This window comes from Periplaneta americana, chromosome 1 (assembly GCF_040183065.1).
Source record: "Periplaneta americana isolate PAMFEO1 chromosome 1, P.americana_PAMFEO1_priV1, whole genome shotgun sequence".
Taxonomy (NCBI): domain Eukaryota; kingdom Metazoa; phylum Arthropoda; class Insecta; order Blattodea; family Blattidae; genus Periplaneta; species Periplaneta americana.
The window spans coordinates 166,886,131-166,905,318 of record NC_091117.1 but is presented as its reverse complement, the minus strand read 5'-3'; the positions used below and the strand labels follow the sequence as shown (position 1 = coordinate 166,905,318).

The following is a 19,188-nucleotide window of genomic DNA, read 5'->3' as shown; positions in this document are numbered from 1 at the left end:
CCAAACCTAGAATTTTTAAGGAATGATGAATATCTTAAACATGGCTTCTGTTAGAGAAGAGAGTAAAGCTAAGGGTCTTGTACTGCAGATAACGACACATAAAAAAACCTTGCCAATTATTAGAGGGATCTAAGCAAAATTACCAGACTGGCATTTGTCGGGACACACTGAGTACTCTCCTGTGCTGACAAACATCTCTGTGAGCCAATCAAGTGCTTCTGCAGGACTACGCTTTATGAGATTGGACAAGTTTCTGATGCACAAAGTGGAAACAAAATTGAATATTGGAGCATAATTAGTCAAGAGGACTGCATTATATGTAGGACTACGTGGGTTCTTAAAAAAATAGGTACCACCAAATGGCATACACGTTCTCACTTTATATTTTACTGTACATAATGACAAAACTGCCATTTTATGTAACTTAACAGTCAAACAAATAATTATATGTACTGCCCGTGCCTCACTTCCTGAGCTGTTTCTTTGCGGGGTGAGACGCAGAGCGGGGGAGTAGGAGGTCCTGGGTACCGCATGTGCCTACTACCCTACGTTCAACACATCGGCCTTTTAAGGATTCCTTTCGTCAGCTATGGAGCAAGATCAGCCATGGACAAGCGAATGTATAGGCTCATCAATTCCTGTAACTAAACACTAATACCAGTGGTACACTACAGTCTCTACTCGAGATTATCGACCTAATCGCGATTATGGTTGTCATGTGTACACATCCATAAACTCTTTCTTCAATGGCAGTGTTTCTCAAACTTTTTCCACCGCAAAACCCCATTTAATGCAAAGTGTAATTGCGGAATCCTTGTAATATTTTATTAGTATTTAATAATTAACAGACAAGTGAAAGCTAGTATCTCAATAATTCTGTTCAGTGGGACGAATGTAATTTGCTTTTTAAGCCTGCAATCTGGTTTTATGGCGGAAAGTTGTAGTCTCATTTCTATTGTACTTCTGCATTTTGTCTTTTCGATATTTTGTTTTAGTGAACACATGCGCAGAGAATCCAGTGATGAAAGTGATAAGTATTATGGGTATTTTCCGTTTTAGATGTTCATTAAACATATTATTATTACGCATATTCTTGGATTCTTATTATTATCATTATCATTATTATTATTATTATTGTTATTATTATCGGTGGTTTCATGTTATTATTGATTCATATTTTCATAACATTTATATATTTTTATAGTATCCACTAAGTATAAAATAGCCACCGGAGCAGCCCAGTCGGCTAAGGCGCTTGCTATCGATCCTGAGATGCGCTCGAGCGCGGGTTCGATTCCCGCTTGGGCTGATTATCTGGTTGGATTTTTTCCCCCGAGGTTTTCCCCAACCGTAAGGCGAATGTCAGGTAATCTTTGCGAATCCCCAACCTTATCTCGCCAAATACTATTTCGCTATCATTAATCCCATCGGTGCAAAATAACCTAGTAGTTGATACAATGTCGTTAAATAACCAAGTAAAAAAGTATAAAATAAAATTTAAAATCACATAGGGCTCACGGAACCCCGGAACATACTTTGAGAAATGCTGCTCTATGGTAATTCAGCAGTTGTCCAGACTGAACGAAGAGTGGCCTAGTGTGTACATACATTTTAGGAAATCGCCATCAGAGATAATAGCGATAGTGGTAACCACGATTACAGTATCCAGTATTATAAACAGTAAAAACCCCTGTACTGGCATAGGATAATGCTTTCAGAACATGTAATATGCTGCCGTGCTGCCACGCTGCATCTGCCGTGCCGGTCCGAGCAGATCTAAGAGGTGTGGTTATAAGCACTAGGGAACTCTCGGTTCAGGATGTGAGACACGGGCAGTAATCAATATCTTAACAGATTCTTCCTCTTTGCAAATTCACAAGTCTTTCATATGACACTTCAACACAGTTATACTACAATCATTACTTCAGTTCTCTAAGTTGTAGGCCTATATCAAAAATTTAATATGATCCATGTCCATGAATAAAGTTAGTGCACATAACAAGGAAAGTGTTTATATGAACACTTACAAATTTCTGCAGTAGCAGGAAAAAGAATATTAATAATAATGATACTTAGGGACCATAATCTTTGGTGAAATAAAATGGATGATTTCGGTATTAAACTTGGCACTATTTCGGTGAGTATTTCGTGAAATAAGCAGTCAATTCAGTGCGTATTTCGTGAAATAAGTTATTAATTAAATGTACTATGTTATGTTTGATATAAAACTTTCATTACCTTTTTCTTTTTGCTTACACATATAACATATGTGTACGTTGCGAACAAGTAAGGCATCAACATCATTCTGTCTGATCTCCATTCCATAATCATTTGAGTATTTCCTGAACTTCAGCTGTTGATGCATGGAAGGGAGTGGTGTAGGGATGAGTAGGGTCACTTGTTCGAAGCCTGAATATGCAGTGAACCTTAGTACAGTTAGCCAGTGTGGGTTGTGAATTATAGTAAATTAACTGTTATATTGACATTTTACATAGTGTTACTTTGTATTAAATCTGTTCTGTTCACATTTCACGCAGTGTTTTTGTTTTGTAAGACTTGCCATGCTACTTTTGGAAGTTTATATCATCTTTTAATGTCACAGTTTTAATAGACATTATGAATAATGTCTTTTATGCTCGACCATGCCGAAATGTAGTAATTATACACCTGGTAGTAGCCCTGTAATGCACCTCATTAAAGTACACCTATTCATTATAGTTGTTGTTCAGCCAATAGAAACCACCATTTTACCATTATAAAACCGCAAGTATCGATTATTCTCGGATATGCAATCGAAAGACAATTAGCGAAACGTCACGGAGGCTGGAAATCCAATACTGTCGCAGAAGGTTATGTTCTGTTACTATAATAATTAGCGTTAATTGTAAATAATATTCAAATAAATTCAATTTGTCATCTCGTTTTTCAATTCTAAATCAATTTCCAGGTTATATCAAGATTAATGTTCATGTTATTCTCGAGATTATATCAAGGTCAATGACATTATTTGTTCCTCGGAAAAAATCAATACTTTCGCGTCTGCGCACATCTCACAATTTAGAAGGTCAGTTCCGCTTTTCACTTAGATAACCATAACATGAATACTTATGAATAATTTCAAGTTAGAAATATGGTCGAGCATAAAAAGTCGTATGAAACTTGCCTATAATGGTAATTAAGACGCTTGTATGAAAATTATGAAACTCGCTTGCTCTCGTTTCATAAACAAACATACTCGCGTCTTAATTACTACCATTATAGGCTCGTTGCATAATGTACTATTATAACACAAATCATCAATTTATAACATTTTCTTTGTAACATTGTTTTTTCACAGACATGTCAAATGACATTTCCCCAGCTTCACATTTTTTCTGACCTTTTATGAGTCTGGTAATTGAACTTAAGATTCTTTCTTATTCATTTGAATATAAAGTATTTTTTTGACAAAATGTTATGCTGACATGCCTTTTTATACAAGAGGCATAATAGTAAAAACGTAACAGTAATGAAAACATAAACTTGAACACATGTCACTTGACTTCAACATCAATTCTACTGTTACGCAGATCAATGTTTATATAGTAAACATCTGTATACAAAAAACAAGACGAGATGTGTATTTGTTTAGATCAGTACCACATGGATGTAGCAAATCCAATTTGCTCATTAGGCAAGTCTAGAAGACTATTCCTCAAAATTGGTGAAGTTTGCTACACAAGGTCATCAATTCTTACTCAGTGCTGATCATAAAAAATATTGCTTCCAAACTTAAATGTGGGCACTTTACATTCCGATCATAATATACCTCTATGCTATGTTGTTGCTGCTCTTAGTGTAATTTGAAAAGTAGATGTACGATATACTGAGATGATGATAATGGTGATACTTTTTAATGGAAAAACGGTGGAATACTGGCAGGAAAAACGTCAATTCTCTGCAAAAGCCTGTCTCGAACAGTCTTTGTTGATCACAAATTCAAGCTGGATTCACTAGAATTTCATCCCAGGTCTGGCATGGAAAGGCAACACTCCAGCTGCCTGCATTATAGTATGCCTGTTGCTATTGTTGTTATCAATATTAAAGAAAAAGTATGTCTTACCTCAATCCAAATACTGGCTCTATAACTGTCCACCTGTGGATTTCCAGAAAGATCTATCATCAATTCTTTGGCTAACTGATGGAGAAAATCATCGAAAATTATATAAATCTCTTCCTCCATTAAATATGAATAGATTTTTATATGGTAGGGTCGCTCTTTCACCTGGAACACAAAATTACAATTCAAACTGTATACAGTATGTAACTGATTTAATTACCCATCTTTAAACCAAAAGAAGCTAGTCAGAGTCAATATATATATGGAGATAATAAAGATACAGTGCTATTACAATGACGTTATTTCTTTACTTTTCCACAGCCAGCTGTAACTACTTTGCCAGAAGGTAGAAATATGCTCCCATCGGAAAGACAGCTATCAGGGCTGTAAAGTCAGTGCAGTCAGAAGGTTCAGATCAATTGAGAAAATCCATGACCTCATCGGGAATCGAACCCACATCCTTCTGTCTTGCAGTGTGACAGTTACGATGATAACATACAATCCAAGGAACTATAATGGAAGGGAAAACTTAATTACAGTAAAACCCCGATTATCCATCACCCTATTAACTGATTGGTGGATTATCCGACTGTTTTTCTCTCTCGCAGAAAAAAATATGAAGTACTGTACATTATATTAGTACGAATTTTTTCTACAAAGTGTTTTACAAACCTTTAACCTTATGCATTATGGCCTACTCTTCGAGTGGCTGTACTGTTTAACTTCTATGCAAAATGTCTGCTACAAGTGTCAAAAGAAAACACGTTGTACTACGGAAAAAAGTGCAAATAATTGAGTGGTTTGGAAAAAGAGAAAATGTGATTCATCTTACATCACAATACGAGATAGGAATTACAACTGTGCGCGATTTAGGCTAATGAAAAACAAAATATAAACTGTATAAAATTTGTAAATCTTCAACATGAGACCTCTACTATTCCTAGCTTTCCACAGACAGTCATCATAAGGAGTTTCCTTGGCCATTAAAAACCTGTTGTTGAAAACCAGACTTTAGTACAATAAATGATGTTTTAATAACTGACTTATCGGAAAATCAAACATGAATTGTAAAAAAACAGACTTGAAACTTCTGATCCATTACCTTGTGTACCAGTTATTAAAAGAAAAGACCATGAAGGAAATTACGAAAATATTATGTATTTAGTTTATGAAAACCTTTTATGGTACAGATTATCCGATTTTTTAGATTAACCGTTCACTCTACCGTTCATTACCATGGATAATAGAGATTCTACTGTATTTTGAGGAAACTTGTCCTGCAGCTGCTTAATTCACTACAAATAACACACGAGACTGAATATGGGTTTCTTTTGAAGACAAGTTTTCATGTGATGGAGTTGAAGTTTGTCCTTCCCTGTTAAACTAACAACATCGAGTATTTTATACACCATGAAACTTGTATATAGACAATTAGAGACTAAATACTGGGCTGATGCAAAAGTTCGTAGAATTTTTTCACTGTGACAAAAGTTTTTGAGATGAATAGAAGACAGAAATTAATTAGTAATATATTCTTCTACATTATCTATGACTTTCTGCCAAAGCAGGGGTAGTTTTTCGATTCCGCATCTGCTGCTGATTTGGAATTAAAGAAGTCGTCAAGCCAAGTCTCTACGGTATATTCGTTATCAAAGGAATTCCCTTGAAGATTGTTGGACAGAGAACAGAAAAGGTAGAAATCTGAGGAACAAAGATTGGGAGAATGAGAAATGTGGAATCGCCTCTCAACCAAGCTCCTGGATAGCTGCTTTCGTCATGTTAGCAGAGTGCAGGTGTGCATTATCATGTTGCAGCAGCACTTGATGCAGTCTTCCCAGTTGTTTTTCTTCAATTGCGGCTGCAAGGCATCTGAGTTGTTGGCATTATATGTCAGCAGTTATGTTACATTCCGATGGCTTCTTGATCCCACCTGATGCATAACATCATCTTCTGTGGATGGACATGAACTTTTGTAAGGTGTGTTGTGTGTTGAAATGACACAACCATTTTCTTGCAGTGCTTTCTCTGATGGCATTCTCTCTGTACACAGCACAAAGTTTCGAGCTGCCTCTAAATACTCTTGCTTCCCTATTAAACTCAAAAGGATATGTCGGAAGTGTTCGTTTTCTTTCCACTTGACACTTCATTTTCAAGAAGCCCACAAATAGCACAAACTTTCTTCAAATACGCAAAATTAAAGGTGTATTTAGAAGCACGACCTTCCAAATAACAAACGATAAATGATAAACAATCAAATTCAAGGTGTACTTAGAAGCATGACCTTCCAAATAACGAACGATAAATGATAAACAATCTCCTAACAACACAAACAAACAAAAACTCTACGAACTTACACATCAACCTAATATTGCTCAAGATTTGAATGTACTGCTTACACAGAATACGATAGGAACAATTAAGACAAATTACAATTTCAAAAATGTCTGCTGAGATAGCTCTGTGGTAGTGTGTTCTGCCTCCAGACTAGCCGATCCGGGTTCGATTCCCGGTGGGGTCAGAAATTTTTATGCAAAAATTTCTACCTTGGGACTAGGAGAGATGGCGGTGCACAACTTCTAATCACTAGACTGTGCACCAATATGCCTGGGTTAAATCTCAAATCTCTCCACAGTGCATATGAAGAGAAGGCATATGTCACTGTTGATAGTGATTCATCCGTCGGATGGGGACGTTAAGCTGGCAGCCCCCTTGGTGCTATTCGACAGGAGTAGGCTATGTGCCGGCACTGGGTTTCCCCTTCTCCCTTCATCTTCATCATCACTCATTCCAGACACTACACTTACACATACACTCACCCTAGTATACGACATAACTCTCCACAGATACACATCATGTACAGTGTGGCCCACCGAAGTGGTATACAACTAGAAAATGAGTCACAGTTCTGCCATCTATCCGCAATATGCGGAACCCGAATCACGCAAGTGAAGTGGGTAGGCATTGGATACACACACACAATTTGAAAAATAATATTATTACGAAGTACTTACATGAAAGAAAGCTAGTAAAGGAAGCATTCTGTTATATGGTCTGTTTTATAAATTAAGTAAGCTCCATTAGATTACAGACATATTTCAGCATGCTGCTGAATCCAATGGCAACCATGAGACCACTGAAGACGAAGGCTCCTAGAAAAATATTATAATTTTGGAAACTCAGTGATTCCATTATAATACCAAATGATGCAACTGTCTGCCTTCTTCAACAGGGGACAGTTGGAGTTTTACCACTATTTTGACTATCTTGCAATCTTTGGTATATTGTGATGGATCTACGTCACATCTACTGTAGAATCTCAGAAAATTGGTTGGATTCTTATTAGAGAACTCCAATACTTCTCTGAAACTTGACAATGAACATGTTTTTGTTTCAATATCAAGAAACAGCACAAATTTCGCAAATTTTTTACATACTCAATTCTTGTGCCTGGATATATGTAGTACATCCATCCAGCTGAGATGTCCATAACCTCGTTAATCTCATGTACATTACAGCAGTCTTGTAGCACTCGATCACGAACTTTGCTGAGAATTTCTTCAGTTGTTTCTGTTTATGATCATTCAATGGAGAAATAGTCTTTTACTCTCTTACTGTCATTTTAAATAGTGGTTGCCAGATTTTTATCATTAAGAATGAAGAAGATTCTCAAGTACTATAAGTAATTACTTATGATAGGTACTTTAGGAAAATCTTCTTCATCCTTAATGATAAAAAAGTTAGATAATGATGAAGGAAATTGCATGTTCTCTCAAATCAGGCATACTCTCACCGAGGTACAATTGAAGACATGCTTCTGTATGAACATCACTCAGAAAGCTGTTACACTTTGACTTTATTATTTTTATTTCTAAAAAGCTGCTTCACGGAGATACGAGGATCTAAAGAAAGTAGTCAGCCACAAAGCAACAGATCTCAAGCAGGCATATTTTTCTTTTACAATAGACTCCAGAATGTATTAGCTGATACTCTTGCCTTTAGTACTATGTCGGACTGAACTTTTCACAATTTCTGATTCTAAATCTGAAGAATCGAAGAGGAAAGTAGAGGAAATATTTGGTAAAATTTCCTCGACATCACATTAGCCAAAATGGTATGACATAAAGCTTAAAATGGGCTGGAAAACACTCTTCCTTTTCCCTTGCAGCTAAAGGTTGAATGCATTGCAGTGGTCTATGAAGTAAAGTACAAAGCTACAACTTGCCATTTAACTCCAATATGAAATGAGTACCATTAAGGTAAAATTATTCGGAGGTAAAATAGTCCCCCAATAGGATCTCTGGGCGGGGATTACTTTAATGGTACAGAATCAACTAAACATCTTACAATGGAACGCTGGCGGTATAACATCAATATTAATATAACAATTGTCTTTAGAGACAATTAATATTAGGTACCCTAAACAAAACTGGCTTCATTTATACACAGACGGATCCTTGATCTCCAGAGAACAAGGTGCCGGTGCAGGTGTTACGTGCTGTCTCTTCTCACTTTATAGATCTCTTGGATATGGAACAACAAGTTTTGATGGTGAAATCATTGCAATAAGTGAATGTCTCAGGAATCTTCTATGCCACATTAATAAATTTAGGAATGCAGTTATATTGTCAGACTCCAAAGCAGCTATTCTATCAATCGTCTCTAAACACACACCTTCATCTCAAACAGCAGAAATAACTAAAATGCTCCTCAATTAATATCACTCAATAAAAGAATTGTATTCCAATGGATACCATCCCATTGTGGAATCCTGGGAAACGAGAATGCGGATGCTTTAGCAAAGAAGGGCAACACTGCTACTAAATCTACGTATTACTCTGTGAAGAGATTTATTAAATCTACATACTTAGACTTCAACAAACAAAATTTGATAACTCAATCCCAAGGGAAAAAATGGAACTCTCTGCATCAAAATCCACAGTTAATTCCCGATTTACCACGAAAATCGTCTGTAGCTGCATTTAGATTGGCAACAGGCCATGATTGTTTGGCCAAACACCTGCATAGAATTGGAATATATCAGTCCCCTAACTGCCCATTGTGCAACTCAAACCAAGAAATGGATTCGGAACACCTCAAAATCTGTGCTTCAGTGGCTGGTCATGATAATATCTTTGAAAAATATTGGAGTGCAAGAGGTCAAATGACTTTATTGTCAAACGCCTGGCATTAGAAAACAACAACAACATAAAAGCTAAATTTTGCAGCCAAGTAGCATCTTGTAGCTGAGCATAATTTTCTCCAATTGAGTCTAGGAAATCGATTATTTATAGTAAGAGATTAAAGTCTTTCAAGAAGCTTTCCTTCATTAACCCATGTAACATTCGTGGAGAATAGCAAGTGTTCATATTCAGCTTCATTTTCTTCTAGCTGGCTTCAAAAAAGCTGTCATGTCCAAATATAATTTTCTATTTCGATGGACAATGTAGTGAAAAGAGATAAAGTGTATATATATATATATATATATAATTATTAGACTAGGAAGAATGCATCACTAGGTGAACGGGTTTTATTTTGTTTTTCCACCCACGCTACACAGTTGAAGCAAGCGATCATGCTATGACTTGTGCTGATAACATTACCAGACGTTCACTTTATGCTTACAAGCATCTTTGTGTACCAAACTTAATTTTCACAGGTAGCAGGAAGTTTAATTTTTTTCCCCCATTGTTCATGTTATCACACCCTACTTTTTAAAATGTATAATTATTCCATTTTAAAGTAGATTAAACAAACATTTATTTCCAGCTTTTAAAGTGGCTGAAGCTCTTTAAAATAAGTTACAATTATAATAATACCCCTCTAGTTAAAGTAATAAATATTGGTCATATAATATTAGAAACACTCTTATAAGAGGTTCATGTACAATTTTTATTTATTTTCCAGCAGTGCAGTTTCAGATATATTTATTTTTAAAGGTGGATTTTGCTTGAAATAACATATCATTAACATTTATAAATGTAAGTATTTGTAATAAAGGGCTCACATCTTGCAGAAGTTTTTAGTTTTTATGTCGTGATCCTTCACACATGCATAAAAGTACGAGTTTCATTTTTAAATACTTTTGTCCAATTTGAGATGAAATGACCCAATAATATTATATCAACAAAAATGATATTAAAAAAATTAAAAGTAAAAATTTACCCAAGGGTATGAATAAACATGCATGCATTGCGCAGTCTGGTAGAGATGTTTGGCCAGGATAATGTCATTTCTGGAGACAAGAGTCACAAGCAAGGCTCTATATGTAGGAGATTCCAGACCACGACTCTGATCCTTAATGTGAGAATACAAGTCTAAAGCTTCTGTTTGATAGCCTTCATCCAATAGCTTCACCATGAGTAAATTGCTGTGTTGAAGAAGATCTACTCCTGTCAAAAAAAAAAAGAAGAGTTATATAGTAGCAGTATAATAGAAAGATATCTTATAAAATATTACTAGCAACACTGGTTAGTTTCTTATTTAATAACATTTTTCAGCTGCAAAGTTTAGCAGTCAGCTGATGTCTTTTCATCAAAACAGATGTGGAATATGTTTTCAGTTTCTTCTATCATTCCTATTTCAACAATGAGATGTAAACTACTCAGTCTCAGAAACCAACCAACAATATCTCCTAAAATGTAAATATAAGCCAATTATTGTGATAATCTTCCCTAAATGCATCGGTATTTTAAGGCCTATTGCATTCCAATTTTCCCCCCTTTTGCTTTTAGCTTTATACCACAAAGGTTGCTAGGATTTTACAATATACTGTCCACAAAACTGAAAACTCGATGCGACAAGGAACAGCTAGCTGGTAATATTTTCTGGATCAGAATTCTCTATGTGTTGTTAATCTACTGCACAGAACTTTTAGTTAAACCTTTCTGAAGGGAGTCATGGCAAGAATGTTATTGTCCCTTACAAATCCTTTGGTTTCAGTCACAACCTTAATGGCTACCACTAGACCATAGAGCCCACCACCACTGTTTCATTATCACTGCCATATCATAATTTCTGGATAGTCTCTGTAGTTGAAAAGATGCCAAAGATCAAGAATTCCTAACTGATTACACAAGTTCTTCATTACTAATGGGAAGACAATGGGACACAGCACTGGTGGACTGTCAAAAGAAAAAATATTTTGAAAAAAAAAAAAAAAAAATCATACCCACAACTTCATTCTGTACCATAATTAAAATTCGAAATTTCAACTGCTAATCTAGCCCGTTATGTGTTGGGGGGAGTAGCATTACATTTGCTTATTTCTGTGCCATGCATACAGTCAACTCACAACACTCGTGCAGAAGGACCTCAAGCCTAGCCAACCCAGTTAGTCTGAAAGAACTTGGCTCAAAACACTAAGGTACATAGTCCGGAACAGGAGCAGATTGATTACTGATCCAAGAATTTATTTTTTCAAAATTACATACTATACATATGGTCATAAAGTACACTTAACAGCAAAACGAATGGGATGTCGACAATTCATAAGTTCCAAATGTATAATATTCATATGCCTGTCTCGTCAAAGCTATAGTAGTTCACCAGGTAACACTTAATTAAACTATTTAAATTTGCTGTATTTTGTTTAAGAGTCTGAAATATGTTATAAAATCCAATCGAGGATTGATTTTTGATATATCAGGGCCTCTGGGGAGTGAAATAATAATAAAACTGATCAATATAAAATCAATCTAAGTGATTATGAACAGGAAAACCACGTATTATGCTGGTCTGGTACTATCAATTTCAGTATTGTAGATTGTTACAGAACAGGTCTACAAAGTGAATGACATTACCATGATCTAAAGTGGACTTAGAAAACATTCACTGTTCACAAGTGCAGCCACTTTTTTTTTTGACAGCTGTACATATTACTGTTCCTTTATATAATTTGAACATTAGTTCATATGTAGTGCAATTGCTTAAGTATGCACTTTTAACGACAATATGTTCAATAACACTGTTTATTACCAGTATGCTGCCTTTAGGAACTTAAAATCCAGACGTTTGAGATGGGCAGGGCATGTAGCACATATGGGCGAATCCAGAAATGCATATAGAGTGTTAGTTGGGAGACCGGAGGGAAAAAGACCTTTAGGGAGGCCGAGACGTAGATGGGAGGATAATATTAAAATGGATTTGAGGGAGGTGGGGTGTGATGATAGAAACTGGATTAATCTTGCACAGGATAGGGACCGATGGCGGGCTTATGTGAGGGCGGCAATGAACCTTCGGGTTCCTTAAAAGCCATTTGTAACTAAGTAAGTATGCTGCCTTTATTAACCATATGCTATCTATCAGACTGATTGGACTGCCCAGAGCTTGAGGTCTAATTGAGTGTAGTTGTGAGTTGACACTATGTACCTGATGCATGGTGCAGCAGTAAACAAATGTAATGCTACTCCCTTCAACATGTTGCGGGCTAGATTAGGGGCTGAACCTTTGGATTTTAACCATAATACATAAGATTCATAAAAGAATCCCAATGCTTTTGCCAAGAATCCATCATTTAATTCACTCATAGGATTTGTTAGATTATCAATACAAGAGGAGTTAGAATATTGAAGATGGGGAAATATCTATTTCTCTGCAAGAATAGGAGTAACTGATAGAACTCATGCTTATGGACTCCTATATGTATGTCAAGATATGTTACAATGAAAGTAATGTTTTCAAAAAAATTTACTTGTCTTACCATTACATAAGCTTCCTTGAGTATGCAAAAGTAGAATGAAAAATTCCAATGCCATTAAGGCTGGGCTCTCTTGAGTAATTCTACAAAACAGTGTACCACATAATTCTAACTGCATTTTCATATCTTCTTTTGTACTTCTTACTTTCCATCCATTTGGATTGGGTGATATTAAATTGTTATCTGGAAAATATTAAAAGAACATATTCACAACTAATATAATTGTTAAAATGTTAATGGCAGTGTTACATATAGAATTCCATGACACTAGTGCAATATTCTTTAGAGTACTTTTACAATTTCCTCCTTCCTTTTTAATAGGTATTTTCTGACTAGCAAAACAAATGGATCGAACATATAGTTCTGAAATGTTATAAAAATTCCATGTCTAACGTATGTAAGTCTTTTATGATAATTTTAACAACTTACCTTTCAAAATGTGCACAGCTTCACTCATATCTCCAACTCGTATGCAAACCTGAACACACAACAAGATCTTTCGGCACGGGCTGAATTCTTCTTGCTTAAATATCTGAGGAAAATAAAAGTGAAATCATTTTATATGATTACAATGACTGCCTTTATATCTACAAGAAATAAATTTTGCAATTTGGAATTACTAAAATGGAACACATATATGTATACATATGACTAGGTATTGATAAGATAAAATATTGGATTAATTAATTTGTGGTGATAACTGACAGAAATTTTTGCATATCAATATGGCAATAACGAATGTTTCAAACTTATATGAATTTTTGTCATACACAAACATGATTTATTATTTTAAACTTTACTATTTCCTCTTCCTTCATTAATTGATTTGCCTCTAATTGAAGTTCTTCGTCTTTTCTTTCTAAATGATCCCTTAAAGGCTGTCCAGAATTATTCCTTGCGCCAAATGTAGAGAAATTTTGATATCAACTAATTTCTTATTATGACTGTAACTGATAAGTTTATTGAAGATGATGATACAAGGCTTTCATTTCAAAACCAGCCAGTCCCAACAACTCCACTAGCTAGTCCCAACAATTATCTATTTGAAGTAAATGCGATTTAAACAAAAAACAGATGATTTAGATAAGGAGAGGGAAGTTTAAAACCGATATTTATTACATATTAGGTTTCCTCTCGTCTCCAGCTATCGCCACTTTGAAATTTCAAATGGCACCACCCACCACGTAATATTTAATTTTAAAGGTGGGATGTCCTCGTCTACCCATGATAGTGGATTCTGTGGATCTATTTACAAGTAAGGTAAGAAATTGTAGACGAAGGGGCAGTCATATTGTTTAAAAGACTAAGTCTAGGCATCACATAACTGAGGTAATATTAAGTTATAGGTACAGTTCTGTACTGTAGATCTTATAGCCATTGCTATTTTCGCCTTGATGTGTTTATGGCGACCCTGTCAACAAAGTCACTTTACTTTTTGATTTCTCCTGATATACATGATATTCAATGATAAAAAAAGACCACAGTGTGAACTTAAAATAATATTTTATCACAGACTTACTGAAAGCTTACTCACACAAACAATGTATTTGACACTGTTCACTGCATTTCAGTCTCTTCAGTGCTCAATTTTATGGAGTTTTCTAACTAATAATCTTCGCACTTTCATTTCATGCAAGTCCTATCAATCACGGCTTCTTGATTTTCGTCATAAATTTATACAGTGAAACCTGTTCAAATTGTAACCTGAATAATCCGGAATCCTGTCTATTTCGGAACAATTTATTGGTTCCTGCGAAATTCATATGTATTATGTGTAATTTTTCCTGAATAAAACGGAAACTGTCCAACATGGAAACGGAAACTGTCTGCTACTGTTCAAAACGGAAATAATATTTTGGACACACTACTTTAATGTAAACTATATTTTGAAACAGTATGTGTTTTCAAGGAATGTACGAAATATATAGGTCAATAAGATAAAAACAAGTTTTCTTTGTAAAATTTTTTAGGATGCGAGGGTGTGTTGGCCTGGTGGTCATAAACTTTATTACCCTATTGACTAGGCAGACGAGTCCCTTCAAAGATGTTCAATGCTTCACTCCTGTATACTGTCGTAGCTAGGTAGAACGCAAGTATATTAGTGATTTCGTGATAAAAAAAAAGTTGCGTAAAAATGTTGCACTATCATTAATTGATGAAGTAAAAGTTATCGAGGAAAATGAGAAACGAAGAGTATGAAAAATAATGTTGAAATTTATGAATGGAAAACTCAGGTGTAATTTAACACTTTCAAAAATAAAGGCCGTATCATGAGTGAGTGGCTTGTGGTCAATAATGGTGACACAAAAGGAAATAGAAAACAACTGGTTACATAGAAATAAATGAACTGTTGTGGGAGTGGATTGTTCTTGCCCTTTCAAAGATCATTCAAATTTCTGGACCTGTTCTGCAAAGCAAACCCTTGAACTGGCAAAGAAATTAGGTAATCCAGAATTCAAGGCTTCTAGGCTCCTAGTCCAATTAAATAATGTGCTGTGATATTTTATTGGGTTATTTTACGACGCTGTATCAACATCTAGGTTATTTAGCGTCTGAATGATATGAAGGTGATAATGCCGGTGAAATGAGTCAGGGGTCCAGCACCGAAAGTTACCCAGCATTTGCTCATATTGGGTTGAGGAAAACCCCCGGAAAAAACCTCAACCAGGTAACTTGCCCCGACCGGGATTCGAACCCGGGCCACCTGGTTTCGCAGCCAGACGCGCTGACCGTTACTCCACAGGTGTGGACTGCTGTGATATACAGTATAGTATTATAGTATAGTGTTAGATATTAAATTTAGTGTGATTAATAAACTTTATAGTGTTTAATGAGTGTGTTACGATACAATGTAATATATAATTTATTTCAAGAAATAGTCTGCCCAGGCATCCTGGGTTGCCAAAAACACAGAATAACACACATATAAGAATAGTAATGATTACAGTAAGATAGATGAGCCAAATTTAAATGTGAACTAGGAGCTTAAGTTTAAGAAATAATAAATTTGTACATATATTTGTAACAATCACACACTAACGAATAGAAAAGGGGGGGGGGGTATTATGATATTCCGTATAAATGATTTTTCAGAATTGCCACAGACCCTTTAATGGTTGAAGTAATTATTTTTGGAATGATGTCATGGATTCCAAATGTTTTGATAGTGTTTACAGTTGATCGTGGGATGGTGCCCCTCGCTCCGATCATTAAACCATGTACTTCCCAGGTGCCTTCCATCTGATATTTTTCTCGAAAATACGGAATAGTAGGCTCATAAATTTGTTGTTTTTCTTTGTTGACCTCGGATGGTTGGGTCTGGCTCATCTCAAATCTAACAGTTGGGTCCAGTATAAAGCCTTTACTATTAGTCTTGTCTAGAGCCACGATGTCCGCTCTTCTAATTCCGCCGCTTTCAGACGCAACGCAGTGCACCTCTTCATGGACCTCGAAGGATTTGTTTCTAAGGGCTTGTGCTATTAGTTTTCGGATGTTATGATGGCGTGAATTTCTCAGGAGTTCTCCATGCTGACAGGATCCTAGGACGTGTGCTAAGGTTTCAATCTCGTTGCAGTATCTGCAACGGAAACCGTCCAAGGATCTCCCATGAAGACTTCTCACTGGTGCTACGTTAGCATTCATCTTAATTGCGTCCCGCCATTCAGAGGAAGATAGACCCTCCTTAGAAAAAATCCATTTATTTCCGGGAGTATATTCTTGAAATAAAATAACACCTTTTCCTTTATGTGGAAGCGCACACCATTTGTCGTACTCTTGTTTCCTAAGATTTTGTCGTAGTTTATGGACATTGATGTTACTTATATCCAGATCTTCAGGTGGAATTTTTAACTTCCTGGAACATACTTTCTTTTCTGCTGCTATGTTCCTTGTAGAAACGACAAGAGGATTCGAGGTTCTCAATAATGTGTTGCAAATATTGAGATGCTGTAAATATGCTTCCCATTGAGCTTTGAAAAGGCTGAGACCCTTATATTTACGTTCAGTGTACAACATCGCGTCGGGCGTGTCTCCTGGCAAACATAAAATTTCCTTCACCAAACTTTTAATTAACTTATCCACATCTTCGAGAAACCGGTCAGAAAGCTGGTGAAGGGGAGCATTTTGAAGAGGATAAACAAGTATAGGCCAAATATACATATTTAAAACATTGAGTTTTTGTTCTGGTTTCAGAAGATAAGTAGATGTTAAAGCTTGGATCTTATTATTTAAATTATTGATTACTTTGGCAATGTCAAACTTAATTTCATCAGAAAAATTAATCCCAAGGTATTTGATTCGTTCATCTCCATCAATACTATTAACAATTGATCCTCCAAGATTCAATGTCGTACTACTTAATTTTCCTTTCTCGATAACGATGGTTTGAGTTTTAGATTCATTTAGACTTAATCCGATCTGCTGTAATGACCGTTTTGTCATGGTAAATATTTCAGATGCAGCAATTGTACTTTTAGCAACAAGTGCAATATCATCCGCAAATCCTAATGTTACTACATTATTTAGATCCGATACAAGGTCATATCCAAATTCTTCAGCCACACTAGGCTCGGATAATTCATCAAAAATGTGGTCTATGCTGAGATTAAAAAGCATTGGGGAAAGAGGAGCGCCTTGCATAACCCCTTGTTTAAACGGTATGGGTTTTGTTTTATGGATTCCAACCTCTATCTGGGTTTCATTTCCACACTGTAAATTTATAATTAAATCCTGTAATTTTTGGGGAAGGGCAGAATTGTGAATGACAGATTCCAAATGCTGATGTCCAACAGTATCATAAGCTTTATGCACATCAAGAAACAAGATGGTGACATCTTCTTTTTCGATTTTGGCCTTACGAAGAACTGAATTTAATATAGAGGCATTAATCTGTGCACCAGCAGTAGATACAAATCCTCGTTGGTTTTCATTAAATTCTACGTATTGTTGCATTCTTGAACAAAGACACCTCTCCAAAACTATTCGAATTACTGAACAAATGGTTATAGGTCGATAATTATTTGGGTCCTTTTTTTCTCCACCTTTATATATAAGAACAGTTCTAGCTTTCCGAAAAAAATTAGGTACCCAATTGTGTGATAACATTTTAGTTCCTATTAATGCTAAAATTACTGCAACTTTTTCACATTTAATAGTTCGCATCAATATTTTATCTGGTCCTGCAGAAGTGTCAATCGAAATACCTTGCATAGCTTTAAGAATTTCTTCCTTACTAACAGTATCCAGAAATTTGTTGTTAATATCATTTATCATTTAATGAGATTTTCATCAGGATCATTCTTCAATTAAATAAGTGACAGGAAGATGATTTAATGTCAGTAGTGTTAAACGGAATATTTTGTAATTCCTACAATTTGCGGCATGCCATTTTGTTTTTCATTTATACAAATGATAAAATATTCCATTTTAACTTCACACCTGAATAACACGGAAACCTGTCCATAATGGAAAAAAAAAAATTTGGATCATGTTACTTCCATCTTGAACAGGTTTCACTGTATTGTGATTGAGATATGAATGTTAAAGTATTTAAATTTAGTTTAACCACATCTTACCTGTAACTGATGGAAGTCTATTTCCATCTTTTTCATTCTGATGTAGATGTCATATGCCTCATTCCACTTTTCATGAACTGTGAGGTCCAACATTACATTGATCCCAATCACGCTCATGATTATTTCCAGGAAAGGAGAAGCTCTCATGTTGCGTTTTTCTATACAGTACAATTCATGGTATTAATTACGCAGTTGAAATGGTGGGAGGGAGGGAAAAGGGGAACAAAATGTGCTGTGCACACATGCATGTAAGACGTTAACCCAATTTGTATTATGAGTAGTGGTTGAAGGAAAAATAAAAAGAGAGAGAGAGAGAATAAATTATGCAGTACATACATGCAAGTAGGACATTAACCAGTACTACGAGTAGTGATTAATTTACAACTAAAAATTCTCACAGAGACCCTGCTGAAATAAAAATTTAAGAACTGTTATCATTCTCTACTAACAAAGAGAAATATAACACATTTTCTGCTTTCCAGATATAGATTAGTTTGCACAAAGGAAATATATTTATGAAGTATAGGATTTATAATTAAAAAATTTACAACTATAAACAGCCTGTTCTTCTTCCCTCATGAGAAATGAAAAAAAATATATTAAGAACTCAATTTTAAGTTGAAGTGCAGTTACATGAATACTTGTAACATGAATTATTTTAGTTTTACGTGGATTCTTTCATAATTAACACAGCAGAAAAAAAAAAATGAAAATATTAATATATTTTAAAAACACCATTTCCAAAATTAAATCCTTAGAATAAAATCCACCAAGATCCTGATTTTGCTGAAGTTTCATTCTTATCTTTGTTCAGAATAGAT

At 35.3% G+C, this 19,188-nt stretch overlaps 1 protein-coding gene across 6 annotated transcripts in view; it reads right to left on the bottom strand.

The window, feature by feature from the left end:
• LOC138703465 (uncharacterized) overlaps positions 1-19,188 on the bottom strand; it is a 59,797-nt gene that overhangs the window by 1,752 nt on the left and 38,857 nt on the right. For all 6 annotated transcript variants that reach the window (XM_069831378.1, XM_069831354.1, XM_069831346.1 and 3 more), the window contains 5 exons: positions 18,368-18,525; positions 13,224-13,326; positions 12,798-12,977; positions 10,262-10,488; positions 4,103-4,264 (listed from right to left, as the gene is read on the bottom strand). In XM_069831378.1, the coding sequence (XP_069687479.1) occupies positions 4,103-4,264; positions 10,262-10,488; positions 12,798-12,977; positions 13,224-13,326; positions 18,368-18,525 (830 nt within the window). The remainder of the gene's footprint in view (positions 1-4,102; positions 4,265-10,261; positions 10,489-12,797; positions 12,978-13,223; positions 13,327-18,367; positions 18,526-19,188) is intronic.